The sequence below is a fragment of the Schistosoma haematobium genome, chromosome 3 (genome assembly GCF_000699445.3).
Source record: "Schistosoma haematobium chromosome 3, whole genome shotgun sequence".
Lineage (NCBI taxonomy): Eukaryota > Metazoa > Platyhelminthes > Trematoda > Strigeidida > Schistosomatidae > Schistosoma > Schistosoma haematobium.
The window spans coordinates 19,102,418-19,118,516 of NC_067198.1; the positions used below are offsets into that span (position 1 = coordinate 19,102,418).

At 31.2% G+C, this 16,099-nt stretch overlaps 1 protein-coding gene across 1 annotated transcript in view; it reads right to left on the bottom strand.

The window, feature by feature from the left end:
* Window positions 1-1,470: 1,470 nt before the first annotated feature.
* Window positions 1,471-16,099, bottom strand: part of HCN1_5 (anaphase-promoting complex subunit Hcn1) — a gene marked incomplete at both ends in the record, with an annotated part of 75,341 nt that continues 60,712 nt past the window's right edge. The window contains 3 exons of the mRNA XM_035731640.2: window positions 1,471-2,315; window positions 5,874-6,117; window positions 15,609-15,755. Coding sequence (XP_035585755.2) covers window positions 1,471-2,315; window positions 5,874-6,117; window positions 15,609-15,755 — 1,236 coding nt within the window. The remainder of the gene's footprint in view (window positions 2,316-5,873; window positions 6,118-15,608; window positions 15,756-16,099) is intronic.

The following is a 16,099-nucleotide window of genomic DNA, read 5'->3' on the forward strand; positions in this document are numbered from 1 at the left end:
ATTCTCATGGTTACACAATTGTACTAATATGTTTGCTGTCAATTATCAACCAAGTTAATAATACTTACAGCTGAAATAAACCAGATATAGCATAGTTAAACTTAAAGGTGTTTTTAAAGACTATTTAAATAAGACCCGGGAGAAGACTATTTTTCTTTATAATAAATGGCGTTTTTGTTGAAAAAGACTGAACATTAAAGATATTGAGTCATCATGGTGTAATCTTGGTCATGAATACTTGACACTTCAACAAATTGTATACTTAAAGTAGAACAATATCCTGAGTACTATTTTTAAAAAAATCAAACATTTAAATTGGTAAAAATCTTCCTGTACAAGGAAATAAACTCGACATTTTAAAGAAAATGTAGAAAGCAGCCAAATTTAGTTCAGAAACCAATTCCAATTAAGTATCTACAAAATTGTTCCTAATGTTCAACGCTAAACTACTATTCCAAGTATTTATTATAAACTTAAATAAAATATTTTCTCATTAGAACAACTTTATTTTGTAATCGTTACTTTAAAGATGTCATGATTACTTTGATTCTCATCATTATATATATTTACTTTATTTGTTACAGTGTAGAAAAGACAAACAAAAAAAATTACATAAATCACACAACATGAAACTATACTCGATTGAAGAAGAAGAAGAAGAAAAAAGAATCATAAACATATAGACATTTCCAATTATTTGAGGTGAATTGGAGAAAACCCAACTACTTATAGAATTGACTAGAGAAAATCTAATATTTTATTTTCTTAAAATTTTCCATAACTTCAATCAATCTGTTTTATTAGGTCTTCTAAAAAGAAAAAAATGTTTTTTTAACCATAGATATTATGTCCAAATCATTGATGTGGAAAATGCAAAAAGCAAAAAAAAACAGAAAAAAATACATTTATGTAGTTAAACACGTATTTAATGACTATATATAAATTAATCTGAATATGTAGTTTGGAAATTAATTAAACCATTGTATATTATGTAATAAATTAACTAATTATTTTCATCAATCAACTTAGTTGATTAGTGACCTTAAAATTAAAAAAAAAGAAGTATACAAGGATTCATTTTCATATATGATCTTTTATTGTTTTTAATGTTTGCTAATAAATGGTTAATTGAAATCTGTTCAGAAAAATAATTGAATGTAGATTCTTATATATATATATATATATATATATATATATATATATATGGTAGCTATGTACATTCACTGTGTATATGAGGTAATTGATGAAGTAACAGTATTTCTTTATGATTACAATAATTAAAAATTAAATTAATAACCATGTTTTTACTAAATTTTGTGAAGTGAAATGAATTGAATGAATCAATAAAATGAACTATGAAGATGTAGTGTGATGTGAAACATATGTATGTATAATGAATCTGTCAATTTGAGTGTACGAAGAATAATGTTATATGCATATATATATGCACAAAATGAGTGATTATACATATTAGTGCTTACAAGAATCTACATCTGAAATATCACTTGAAGATAGTCTTTGATTAATATCTGTATTACTATTGATAATTTTATTATTACTATTATTATCAGTATCATCAGTATTATAATTAGTTATAGTGATAGTAGTACAGTTGGGATTTATATCACTAGACTTTAAATTTGTTACATTTGTATTTGAACTATTACATGGACTTATATCTTTTTCTGATGGTTGTAAATCTGACTTTTTGTATCTATTAATTTCACGTTCATTGGAATTGTCCGGTATAATTTTAGATTTTGATAAATTTGGTATGTTTTGTGTTAAAGTTGTAAAAACATTTGATGAACTACGTTTTTGTCGCATAAATTTAGGTAATTTCAATTTATCTACAGATGTAATTTCAACAAATGAAGATTTACGTTCAATATCTTGTAATGTTTCATCTTCTTCATTTGTTTGACCTAACTTTGTCACAGTGTTATCAAATAATTTATTACGATTAGATGGTTTGCGTTTACGAAATTTTAATAATTGTTTTAAATTTAAATGAGCTTGATTTTCTTCATTTTCTGTTTCAGGTCCACTAGAACTATCTTCTGGTGTAACAGCTGAACTGACAATTTCTTTAACTAAACTTAAATCTTCTTTTAAATCTTCACGATTACTAACAATCGACGGATTTTGACCAATTTTATTTAATCGTTCAGCTGCTACTGATTCCATAGTACGTCGCATTAATGGATAATTTTCTAATACTGATAGAAAACTTTCTCGATCCAAAGAATACAGATTGGAATAAACTACAGCTTTAACACTGGCTGTACGGCGTGTATTAGTTAATAATGTAATTTCTAAAGTAAATATATAGAAAAATAATTAAACGTAACATATATAAATTATATATCTACTGTTTTAAAAGAAGCAAGAAATGAGTCATGACCTGAAAAATAAACGAAGCACTTCGGATATATTATTATTTTATAAGGTGGATCACAGAATAAACATGTATTATAAAACTCTAGGGGATGTTAGTTTTTAAGCAGAGAATGATGGTTGCTAACAGTGGAATCCAGGATGGGTGTTTCGTCCTATTTGTGATTCGTCGTCTGGATGTGCCTGCATCTCAGAGTTGATGTTTACTCAGGGATTTGAACCCAGTACCGTTAGCTCCAAACGCAATAACATTATCCATTTAGCTATCCGCAATCAGCGATTCGCATAGGATGCACATATACCAAAAAGAAACTGATCATTTGAAGTCCGAAATATCAATGGTAAGATCCAAGTATTAAAACACAATTGTATGAACGAAGAATATTCTTTTCAATAATTTCTCATCAGGTTCTACAATTATAAATCCAAATTAATAATCCATAAAACTGGCCAGATTTAAGGCAAAATACATCATTTGGAAATTGTAATATGTGAATCAGGAACTGTTTGTTATATAAATATAATCGTTAATGTTGGGATGATCAATATGAAGTGTTAACTTGAATCAGTTTATAAGCGAAATGAAATTGAGATAAATTATCAGAATAAATATGGTCAATATGGGGTAAGAAAGAGAGAGAGAATACTGTGATTACAATTATTATTATTATTACTATTATTGTCTTTACACTTGATAACCCCCTTTTTGAGGAATTTATTTAATATCCACCCCTGAATCTACTATATTTGACCTAATTATTTTAATAATAATAATAATTGTAATCACAGTATCTCTCTCTCTTTCTTACCCCATATTGACCATATTTATTCTGATAATTTATCTCAATTTCATTTCGCTTATAAACTGATTCAAGTTAACACTTCATATTGATCATCCCAACATTTACGATTTTATTTATATAACAAACAGTTCCTGATTCACATATTACAATTTCCAAATGATGTATTTTGCCTTAAATCTGGCCAGTTTTATGGATTATTAATTTGGATTTATAATTGTAGAACCTGATGAGAAATTATTGAAAAGAATATTCTTCGTTCATACAATTGTGTTTTAAGATCCAAGTAACTAATATATATGGATTAAAATATATTTTTAGTTTAATGTTACACACAATCATTCCTTTAAATTTAAAAATTGTAAAATTTAACTATCACAGTGACAAATGTTAACGTTCGTTTACTGCATGAAGATGGAAAATTTTGATATCTCAGTTTATACATCATTTCATTATTATGTTGCACTCCTAATATCAAGGATTAGTGAAGATTAGTCGTACCAGTTCTCTTTCTGGTTACCCATTTTTTAGATAGCCCGCAATTGGTCAGATTTATTTGTTGTAGAATATTGTTCTGAGAAATATTTATTCTTCAGAGTTCAAGACCACTTCTTCAGATATCCATAGAAATCTAAATAGTAGAATTAATTCGAATTCGGACAACTTATTTATTTATTTGTATCAGAAGGGTTATTTTGTGAATATTATAGAAGTTTCAATATTTGAGATAATGAGTCAGTTGGAGCTAGACCACCACGGAATACTTGGAAGCACTGTACGGCCGTTTTCCATAGTGGTCTAGCTCCAATTGACTCGTTATCTCAACTATTGAAATCACTATAATATCCACAAAAAACCCCTTCTGATATTAATCAGCATATGTTCACTAGTGACGGTCTTCAAGGTGTATTTCCTGCATTTCTAATGAAAAGCCGTGACCAGTGGATTTCAACCAGGTCTGTTGTGAGATAGTAACTCACTGAAGACAATGGTGGATGTGTCGCTCAGTTTTGTTGATTGATTAAAGTTATGCATTAATACGGTTGGATGCCATCTCAGCGGTCTGGAGATTAAGTGCTCGCACGCGAGACTGAAAGATTCTGGGTTCGAATTTCGCGAGGCGGAATCGTAGATACGCATCACTAAGGAATCTCATAATAGGACGAAACGGCTATCTGGTGCTTCCAGGTTTTCCATGGTGGTCTAGCTACAATCGACTATTGATCTCAACTATTACAATTATTTACCTATTTTAGTCAAACGACTACTTTTTTACAGTCCCATATACATAGTAAAAATTATTTGATATTTTTCTACAAGTATGCTTCACAAACATCAACCATTCTAGATAGGTTGAAGTATATGAACAATTTTTTTAATTTGCATTGACTGAAAATTAATTGTTCTCTGATTTGTCATATCACTTTGTATACATTAAGAATATTTTGTCTTTGTTAAGCGTTGTCTAATAGATAATGCTGTGAATCATCTGAATACAGTTTGCTAGTTCATATAAAAAAATATACACTTAGATCAACACTAATGAAACTTCTCAAAACAAAATATTCTTTAGAATATCTTTTAACTTGATTGGTTATTAATTAATATGAGATGGGTTTTGTGGATATTATAGTAATTTCAATGGTTAAGACCATGAGTCCAGATCATGAAACCAGTAGGTCCTGAGTTCGAATCTCGCACAGGGCGGGGTCGTGAATGCGCACTGTCGAGGGGCCCCACAATAGGGTGAAACGGCCATCCAGTGCTTCCAGGTTTTCCATGGTGGTTTTGCTTCAATGGACTCATGATCTTAACCGTTGAAATTGTTTATTCGAAGTTAGTTTCTCCTGTTTAGTATATTTGAAAAATATAACAAATACAAGGATTTAAACTAATAAATATTTTTCAATATGAGTTATAACTAAGTTTTGAGATGAAGAGAAATGAAACATTTCAATAGTACAAATTACAATATCCAAACAAGCATTTTGAATTCTAACACTCCTACCATTGAAAATGAGTATAAATTCTGTTTCAACTGACTGATCAAAAATTTAAGCAGATGAATCATATACGACAATTGCTCGATAATGAAAATGTTGAATCGATTGAAGATTGGAGAAATATGCATCGGATAACTATTAGGAAAAGTATGTTATTTGTATAAGGAAAAGTAATGCTTACTGATTAGTTGAACATTCAAGAAATGACAACGGGAGAGTATGAAGATTTCGCTTATAAAAAATATTATTCAATTAAATAGATGAACTATGGTTATCAGTGAAATTCAAAATGTGCATTTTAATCTACACGGAGCTCGCCAGCTCGATGTAACTATATCTCAGATTTGAAGTACATGCCACGAATCGAACGCAGTACCCTTCCTTCCTAACACTTAAATCGTTATCTACTGATCTATTAAGTTCAGATAGCCCCTTACTTGTGTAATGGTCTGGAATTCAATTTACATTTTAATAGTTTAGGGATTATCCCTTTACGTATATTTTTCTGAATTTTTACTCACTTTTTACTGCCATATGTGGATCATCTGAAAATTACCTATTTATATCAGTTATTTTTTAAAAGTTGTTTATTCACATAATTTAATATTTCACTTTTGGGTAGACTAAAACAAATATTTTCGTAATAAAAATTCAAGTTAAACATATAGTTTACCTCCAAAATATGATCCATCTGAAAGACTTGTTGCAACTTCACCATCTTTGGTTATAATATCAACAATGCCTTCTTGAATAAAATACATTTTATTACCGATTGTTCCTTCTTTAATTATTAGATCACCAGGTTGAAATACTTCAAATTTTAATTTTGTAACAACTTCTGAGACAAAATCTTGGTCAGCATATGTAAAAAATGGAACAGCTGCAACTAAGGCACGACAGTTATAATTGATAACTTGCTTTAAATAAAATAGAAAAGAAAGGACAACGAATGATGAGTTCATACGAAATTTTCTGTTATAGAAAATTAAATGGAAGATATTTGTTCAAATGATTGAATATAGTTTTGTGGGAAACAATGGTGACATCATATTTGTCATGAATTTTTATAATGAACAAAAACCTAGTAATAAAATAGACTGAAAAAAACCAAGATGATGACTTGTTTAGTGTGTTGTTATCTGACTATAACATTTACATATTATTTGTATTGTAACTAAGTGAATTCACAATGTTCTATTGATTTATCAACAGAAAAATCACTTACATGGTGGCGAAAATGTGCAAAATATCAATTACATTCTTTTGAATTTTTCAATAAACTTTGAAAGGAATTAAAATTTAGCAATCGTCTATAGAATCTCGTATTTTGTAAAGCGGAATGAAATAATGTATCCTGTTAACTACTCCACTTTGTACACCTCTAAACTCTAACAACTCTTTTTCTTTTTTGATGGCAAGACTGACCTTTTACGAAAGTGAAATGTTGATTATTAGACGACGACTTTACAATTAAAGGTTAAATCGCTGTTATGAAATCACAATGTTAAGTATGATAAGATAATAATAATATTTGAAAATATAGTATTCTGATATTATATACACAGTAGTAGTTCAGGTAGTTTCTATTTTGGGATCGGTTAACTCTCGAAATTTTCCTATTTAAATCCTCTTTTGTCAAAGTCGAGCATGGAGGACAGCTGACAGACGCATTTTAAGTGAGAACCAGAGTTAGAAAAGGCTACTTACTCTCCCTTTTCTCTTTCTTATAATGGTTGATTGGATTATATAGACTTTCATATCTGAGGGGACGCAGAAAATATAATGGACAGCTCAGAATCAGTCAGAAGATGCAGACTTCGCAGATGACCTAAATCTTCTATCCCATACACACCAACAAGTGCAGATGTAGACAACCAGTGCAGCAGTAGTCTTTGCATCAGTAGGTCTCAACATACACAAATGAAAAAGCAACACCGAGAATACCAACCCAATCACACTTGATAGAGAAACTTTGGGGGATATGCAAACTTTCATGTACCTGGTCGGCAGCGTCATCGATGAACATGGAGGATCTGATGCAAACACTAGCGCGATGAGTGGCAAATCGAGGACAACACTCCTACAGTTGAGGAACATATGAAACTCAAAACGCATGTCTTCAAGCAAATATCAAGGCCAGAATCTACAATACGGACGTCAAAACAGTTTGGGGATGAAATTTGGAAAACGACCACTATCATTAAAACAGTACAACTATTTATAAGCAGTTGTCTATGCAGGATACTCAATGTCAGTTGACCGGATGCCATGAGCAACAGCCTACTGTAGGAAAGAACAAACCAGCTTTCAAAAGAAGAGGAAATTAGGAGAAGACTGTAGAAATGGGTAGGACATACGTTGAGGAAATCATCGAACGATGTCATGAGTCAAGTGCTAACCTGGAATCTTGAAGGGAAGCGGAAAAGACGAAGGCCGACGAACACATTTCGCTGAGAATTCGAAGCAGATTTGAAAAGAATGAATAGCAATTGGAAAGAGTTGGAAATGATTGCCTAAGACAAAGTTAGATGGGGAGTGCTGGTGATTGGCCTGTGGTCCTTCATGAAAGGCAACTGGCGTAAGTAAGTTATTATTGTAATAAGACAAAGCCGAAACTTGTCTGTATTGCCTATAAAGCAACTGTGGGATTGTAAATTATGCTACATTTAACTAATGTGATGAAACATTCCTAAATTGCCTGGCAATTTCGGTATTTTAAAACGCCTTGGATAATTGACTCTTCTAATTTCTATTTGAGATTATTTAGGATAAGAAGAAACAGCACATTTAATTTTTTGCCGGTTCATTCATTCAATAATAAACAAAAAGAACAGACCCATAAGGAATTAACCATATAGAAAATCTTTTAGATGAGAAAGAAACTGAAAAACTTGGGAAAGAAAACACTCGGAATCCTAGAAAACCGGGCATTTTTATAATTTTCTCTGAATCTAGTGTACCATATAGTTAATGTTCAACATTTGTTGTGTGATAAAAGAATCTCGATTCTTATTGAGAAAAATGTCAACCTCAAAAAGTATGCTTTATGGGTTATACTTAACCTTCCAGACATTTGTTTGTGTGTAGATTGATAATTAATGTTGATTTGAACGAGATTTATAGCAGTAAGACTTCAAATATATTATGAGTCTACTCAATTAAATAATTTGTATGAGCGGTCAGATATAATTTGTTGAGAAATAACTATTATTTCTAATTATCTTTCATTAGTAATGTTGGACAAAGTTTAGTTTCAAAACTGATTTCAAAGAAAAAGACAAACAAATAATAATTAAGAACATCATTAGGCCAATGTAAAGTAAAAACGGATGAGAAATAGAACGTATCAAGATGAAAAAAAAGAAAACTTAATTTTCCTTTTCATTTGTTAAATTGTCCATTTCATCAAAGGGATTTACTCACATAAAGAATAAAAAGACATCGTTTCTTTTCCTAGTTCATTATTCAATTTCTATTCGTGTTATTTATTTTTTATAAGGAGATAAAACTGACATGAACTATTTTGTTGTGGTTTTGTTTTGTTTTGTTTCTTTCTTCAACAAAAACGCACACTCACATTTAAAGTATATATTCATTTCATTTAAAGGACTTAAGCAATATGTTCTGTCGTTCTAGTTTTTTCTCTAATAAGTAAGAGAAATTTACTGTTTACTAAGACTGAAAGTTAAGAACATTATTATTATTTATCATAGAACATTATCTATTATCTCATGACTTGATTAAGACACATACATGAATAAAGGAGAACAGTTTAAGGTGAAAGTTTCTTTTGTTAGTTTTATTAATAATAATAGTAATAATTCATTATTGTTTTTTTTGCCCCCCCCCCTAGAACTGTTTTGTTACTGTCCAGTGCTAATAGGATAGTTTTGTCTTAATGATTATTATTTTTAAGAAAAATATATAATCTTATCAAGTTAGATTTTATTCAAAAAACGGTTAAAAAAATTTTAATATTGTAGGGAAAAAAAATCAAATTACATGAATAATTATTATGAAAAGGAGTAAAATGATATTTTCCGTTCTTTTATGTTAGTTTATAAGTGAATTCTTTATTTGTTTTTTTTGTTCTAAAAATGATTAATAAATAGTTCAGTTCAAGATTATTTATGATCGGATACAATATCAATATTATTCATAATTATATGATTATATTAGATCAATTAAGTGCTTGATTAATTTTTAATAGTTATGTAATTTTTAAACAATTCACAATACGATTGGTGTACATTTGAATGATTGTTTTATAATGTATGCATTTTCTTTCTTCAAAATAATATTTATTGGTACTTATCATAGTGGATGTTATTTTTTTAAGCAATGATGGATAGTGGTTAGCAGTGGAATTCAGGACTCGTCAGCTGGATGTAACTGAATCTCAGAGTTGATGTTCACTCTGGAACTCGAACCCAGTACCATTCGCTTCAAACGCCATCGCGTTATCCACTCAGCTACTGAGTCGTGATAGCCACTTGCTTGTGCAATGGAGTGAATTTTAAATTCACCTGGTATTGTTTTGGCTTTTATCTTCTCATTGAGATATAAGGCTGCAATTGATCAGTCTGTTATTGGCATATGTGCATACTGTGCGTATGCCTCGATATTGCCTTAATTCAAAAGCTTTTTTAAGCAGTGATGCACATACGCCAATAACAGACTGATCAATTGCAGTCTTATATCTCAATGAGAAGACAAAAGCCAAAACAATACCAATTGAATAGTGAATGTTAGTTTAAAATCAATAAAATTAGAGTATTCAATATAAATTTGACTTATACTCTGTTTATTTTAATGAGTGATAGGAAGCTATTTTGTTCTACTTTAGAATTCTATAGTAATGTTCATACATGAATTTACATTGCATAGATATTACAATTATCAAATCGTCTAAAGAGAATAGTTCATTTGAATGATTATGCAGTTTTTGACTGAAACAGGATGCACGAATTTCTTTATTTTATAATGGTTGTGTCATTGAGTAATTCCGTCCAGTACCTATACTTATTCAGTATTATACTATTATGTCCATTTAGGAAGAGATAAACAGGCTTCTATATCCTGATTTAACGATTGTATCTTTTATGATGCACTTGACAGTTATAAAACTTAGTGATGAAACCATTTACGACCATAAGTAATTTTAATATGAAGCAGGATTTCAAATTCATTATCAGATTTCATTAAAGTCGTCAGTAATTTAATATCGAACTTTTGACAAGATATCTGGTGACTAAATGGAGCAATCGTTTGCAATAATCTATCGTGTCAACAGCAGTCTACCTAATTCCGTCAGACTGCGAATCCTACAGATGGCTGATGCAATTGCTATTCGGATCAAAATGCCAGAGCTTTCTATCCAAAAGAAGTATGTTCAGCCACTCCTTTTAGCCTGGCCAACTAGCTAATAATCAATCTTATAATGTGGTGACGTAATCTGATTAATGTTCATTTTATGTCCCAAACATATTATTATTATTACTGTTATTATTACTATTATTATTATTATCATCATTATTATTACTATTACTATTATTGTCTTTACACTTGATAACCCCCTTTTTGAGGAATTTATTCAATATCCACCCCTGAATCTACTATATTTGACCTAATTATTTTACATATTACGTAATTTCCCATTTTTAATCACAGTATTCTCTCTCTCTATTTCTCTCTTTCTTACCCCATGTTGACCATATTTATTCTGATAATTTATCTCACAATTTCATTTCGCTTATAAACTGATTCAAGTTAACACTTCATATTGATCATCCCAACATTAACGATTATATTTATATAACAAACAGTTCCTGATTCACATATTACAATTTCCAAATGATGTATTTTGCCTTAAATCTGGCCAGTTTTATGGATTATTAATTTGGATTTATAATTGTAGAACCTGATGAGAAATTATTGAAAAGAATATTCTTCGTTCATACAATTGTGTTTTAATATAATGGGAATTTTTCAGCGACTAAAATCTATGAAGCTTAAAGTTGATACATTAAAATAATGTGGTTATAGACGTCTCATCGGAATATAAGACAGTTTGTTATAAAAGTCGTTAAGTTGAAAAAATATATAACAAGAAATCCGATTGAGTATTCATTTTGTCTATCTAGTTTTGAATATCTTAGGTATTTAGTTGACGGTAATAGTTTTAAACCAGATATAAAGAGACTAGTTCCACTAACAAATGAACAATCTGCGAAAAATCTTACGGATTTACGTTCACTATTAGGTGCTCTTCAATACTATTCCCGTTTTATTCCTAATTTTTCTTGTCATGCCAATTATTTATTTAATATTTTGACATCCAATTCATTCAAATAAGGTGAGGAACAAGTCATACTTACGAAGTTTACTAAAGTTCCTTCAAATTGATGCTGTTCTTTGGACTTACTCGACTAGTGTGCATTCTATACTTATTACTGATGCATGACCTTTGGATATTGGCGCAGTTTTGAAGCAGGAAGGTAGACCAGTTACATGTGTTTCACACAAACTGACTGTTACTGAACAATGTTATTCATAAACTCAGCGAGAAGCATTAGCTGTGTTTTGGGTTGTTAAAAGACCATAAATATTTGTTCGGAAAGAAATTCACTATAGTAACTGATCATGAAGCTTTAAAGTTTTTTCATCATCCTGAAAGATCTTTAGCACGTCCCTCAGCTGCTATGGTTCAACAATGGAGAGTTGCTTTGAGTGCCTATGACTATACGGTTCAGCACATAAGTGCCAAACAAATTCAACACGTTGACTACATTTCTCGACAATCATTACAAGATAGACCTATTAATTCTTCAGACTGTTTGTTAGTGCAACCTTTGGGAGTGAGACGTCCAGATCTGATTAGAGAAACTCGTAGATACTTTGGATTTATACTCAGTGCTATATGGAAAGGCTGGAATGCTAATCTGAAACGTAGATTTCCTGTGTTTTTCAAAGCGTGATGAGTTATCCCCTACCCCTGATCGTGTTGTTATTTCTCCTTCATTGCGTAAATCTGTTCTTGAACATCTTCACAGTGGACATTTAAGTGTTGATGAAATGAAGTTCTTGGCAAGGCTCACTTGTTGGTGGCCAAAGATGAACGCAGACATATGACGTACAGCAAACAATTGTGGAAGATGTCATAAGTCGAAAAATCATGCATCAAAGTAGACTCTATGGCCAGTATCATCCGAGGTCTGGCAGAGAATTCGTGCAGACTATCGCGGTCTATTTCTTGGCAAATAATATGCACTTGCAGTCATTGATTCTTTTTCGAAGTGACTTGGAGTTCTTTCACAATTTCACTCAATTCTGACTTCACAATCCAATCATTAATTAGGGTGTTTAGTTGAGAAAGGGTACTCATGGTGTTATTGACTGATAATTGCTACCATTTTGCTTCAGAAGTAGTAACCACCTGATTGAAAGATATATGGTGCAGACATCTGTTCACTGCCCTTAGGCACTGTTGTTTTTATGGTCAGGCAGAAAACTTCATCGGGATGTTATAAACTGCTATTGGTTCCATCGCTTCTTCAACATTTGACGGATTCGAGAGCCTAGTAGACACATTTCTACTGTAATATATAGATGCAAAACATTTTGTAACAAGAGACTCCATCAAATTTATCAAAAGGAAGGATTCTCCGTTCGATTATGATGTGTTTAGAGTTTGCAAAAGTCACATATTATCGTGGAGATGATCTTCGACTTGCCATGGGGATTGTGGTAAAGAATGTTGAAAAATCTGTGGTGTGATTTCAGTACACACAACCGACGTGTCGATCAAATACCAATCCAGGGGTTAGGTGAGTCTGTTCCAATTTCAGTTGTTAATTCTAATGCTAATAAGTGCATTCGAGATCACACAGAGTCTACATCCAATACACAATAGGACGGACACATGAATTTAGTTCGTATGATAATTAGAAGTATTAGAATTAATGGAATAACTAGTGCAATTTGAGACAGAACTAAATGAGCACGAATGAACATATAATATTTGGAAATCGTAATCAGCGCGCGATCAAGTACAGAAGAATCATTAGTTCATGAAAATACCACAATAATATGGCTACAGTCATCATAAGCATAATCTTTAAAAATAATTATCGGTATCTCAGCCAAAAATACTCGAAATTTTAACTCATTATTACCCTTATTCATTTGAAGAGTATTATGCAATATAATTGTTATAAATCTTTAATTTTGACTTTAGGGTTACGATGAAGCATCTAACTTAAGTGACTCAACATCAAGTCGTTATTTGCTAACTATTGAAACATGAATACACCTTACTGCTAAATGTCGATTGATAACACTGGCAAGAATGATGATCAATAGAATAATACCATGAGTATTTTTGATGAATTAATGGGTAGAAATCTATATGAATTAATTCAGGGCAACAAAATGCACTGCTGATACACTTTAGTATATTTACATGTATTTGTGGTGAGATATCCGCCTATCAATAAAAGGACGAGTATACTGCGCGGCAGTCCGTTCTGTTTTAATTTACGACAGCGAAACATGGCCATTAAGAGTAGAAGACACTCGTAAGCTACTAGTATTTGACCACAGATGCCTCAGAAATATTGCTGGCATCTGCTGGGATCACCGGGTAAGTAATAGTGAGGTTAGACGCAGGGTATCAGGAAATGATGGTAAATCAGTTGATGAGGTTATGAATCTTCATCGACTGAGATGGTTGGGCCACGTGTTACGTCTGCCTGAACACCGATTACCACGTCGTGCAATGCTAACGGGTGTTAGAGATGGTTGGAAGAGAATTAGGGGCAGCCAAACCAAAACGTGGCATCAGTGCTTGAAGACACTAACCTCTAGTCTGAGCCATGTTGGTAGATGCAGACTACTTGGTTGGGGTCCACGTGACTTTCGTAACCAATGGTTGAAGACTCCTGGTGATATGGCTCAGAATAGATCACAATGGCGTAGGTGTATACACTCTCTGTCTTCGCTTAAACTAAGAGATTAAAATTGCTTCATGTCTTTCTCTCTACGAACTAATTCTTTCTTGCTGTACTGTATCCTTATTGCAATCTTTCTTTTATATATTGCCACCTCCGAATTAACTACTTTTATGAATCTGGTGTCCATCTTGTTGTGTTAATGAGGTATGGCAACTTGGACCGATGCATAAATGTGCTTGGTCCTACGTTGTAGCTGACTGACTGACTGACTGACTGACTGACTGATGTATTTGTGTTAATCTGAACTAAAAAAATTATTTTTTAAAGAGCAATTAATCTTTGTACTATTCATGAGCTAAAGCCATATAATTCAAAACACAGAATTTCTCATTTTTCCTAACATTAAATGACTAAATAAATTCATTTAAGTGAGGCATAGTCATCTTATAGAAAAATAATTGCAAGCACTCATTAACCACTTCAACCACATAATGTAGACAAAATTTTCGGTTGAAAATCGTCGATTCTATCTAACATTTAGTTACTGTTGAATGTAAAACAAAGTATGAGGTTCCATAGTTAAGTCTACTACAGGTAATATGAACCCATTTATACAGTTATTTTACCTTATATCTAATTTTCTAGGTATTTATATTTTAAATGATTTTCATTAACAGACTGACAAACAATTCCAAATGTGATGCTACCTGGTCAAAAGTTTGCAGTGACCAGATTTCAAAATCACATAAAGTAATTATTGTGATCTAGTGTGTCACAGGAGTTAAAGAGAATGTTTAAGTGAAAGTATAAACTAAAGCTTTAATAGACTAATCACCCTACCAAATCATAGTTTAATGTGATCAATGTAAATAGGTTGGTGTTTTGAAATATATAGATTGTGAATAGAAGTAGAATTCAAGATGCATGTTTTGTCTTATTTAGAACTCGTCAGCTCTGTGTACCAGCATCTCAGATTTGAAGTTCACTCCTGGAATGAAACATATTACCCTATGTTCCTAACAGTCGACTAGATGTCTACAATATAATGAGTTCAAATGGCCCCACTCACTCGTGTGGCGGAAATTAGTTCTTATCTAATTTTTAATCGCTTTTGAATTATCGTATTGTTGATGTTTTTGAGTGAATTCTCATCAACCATAAGTTGACATATATACATTCTGTAAAACTTGCCTTGATTTAATTATTTTGTGTGAATACCTACTCTGGGATTCATGTGCATTAACCTGATGAGTCCTAAATGACCTGAAACTCAAGTTCTGGATTCCACTACTAGCTACAATCCATTTATTTTATAAAAAATTGTAAATATTGACTTCATTGAGGTAATACGCACAGAATGTAAGTATGTCATCTAAGACTGATTGAAATTAGGCTAAGATTATTAGAAACTTGACACCTTTAGGTTATAACATCTAAAACGTTTCAATTGAACTTACTTCTCTAAGACATTCAGAAAACTCATTCAATATTTGTGCTTCATCAAACATTTTTCCCTGATATCGATGTTCATAATAATTTGCTATTCTTTGACGTAATGCTCTTGGAAGTTTACGATAAGCCATATATTCTTCAACTTGTTTAAACTAAATAAATAATTAAAAGAAGAAAAAAACGAGATGAACATAAAACAATCGGAACATTTTTTATAATAAATGATTAATTTCCATCAAAATAAACTTCTTAATCTTATGAACAATTAACACTTCTATGTAATATTCACTTGAACTAATCCCTACAATAGTAACTTAGTTGTATATGATGCTTTTCATAGTCCAAAGAAACTTAAGGGTTTACAAAGTATTAACAATAATTTGAAAAACAAACAAACAACAGATTAAAGAATTATGTAACCGTAATCTAACTACTTGAGGTAGATTTTTTGAAACATGATATTAAACAGTACAAAACGATATTATTGTTATTATTA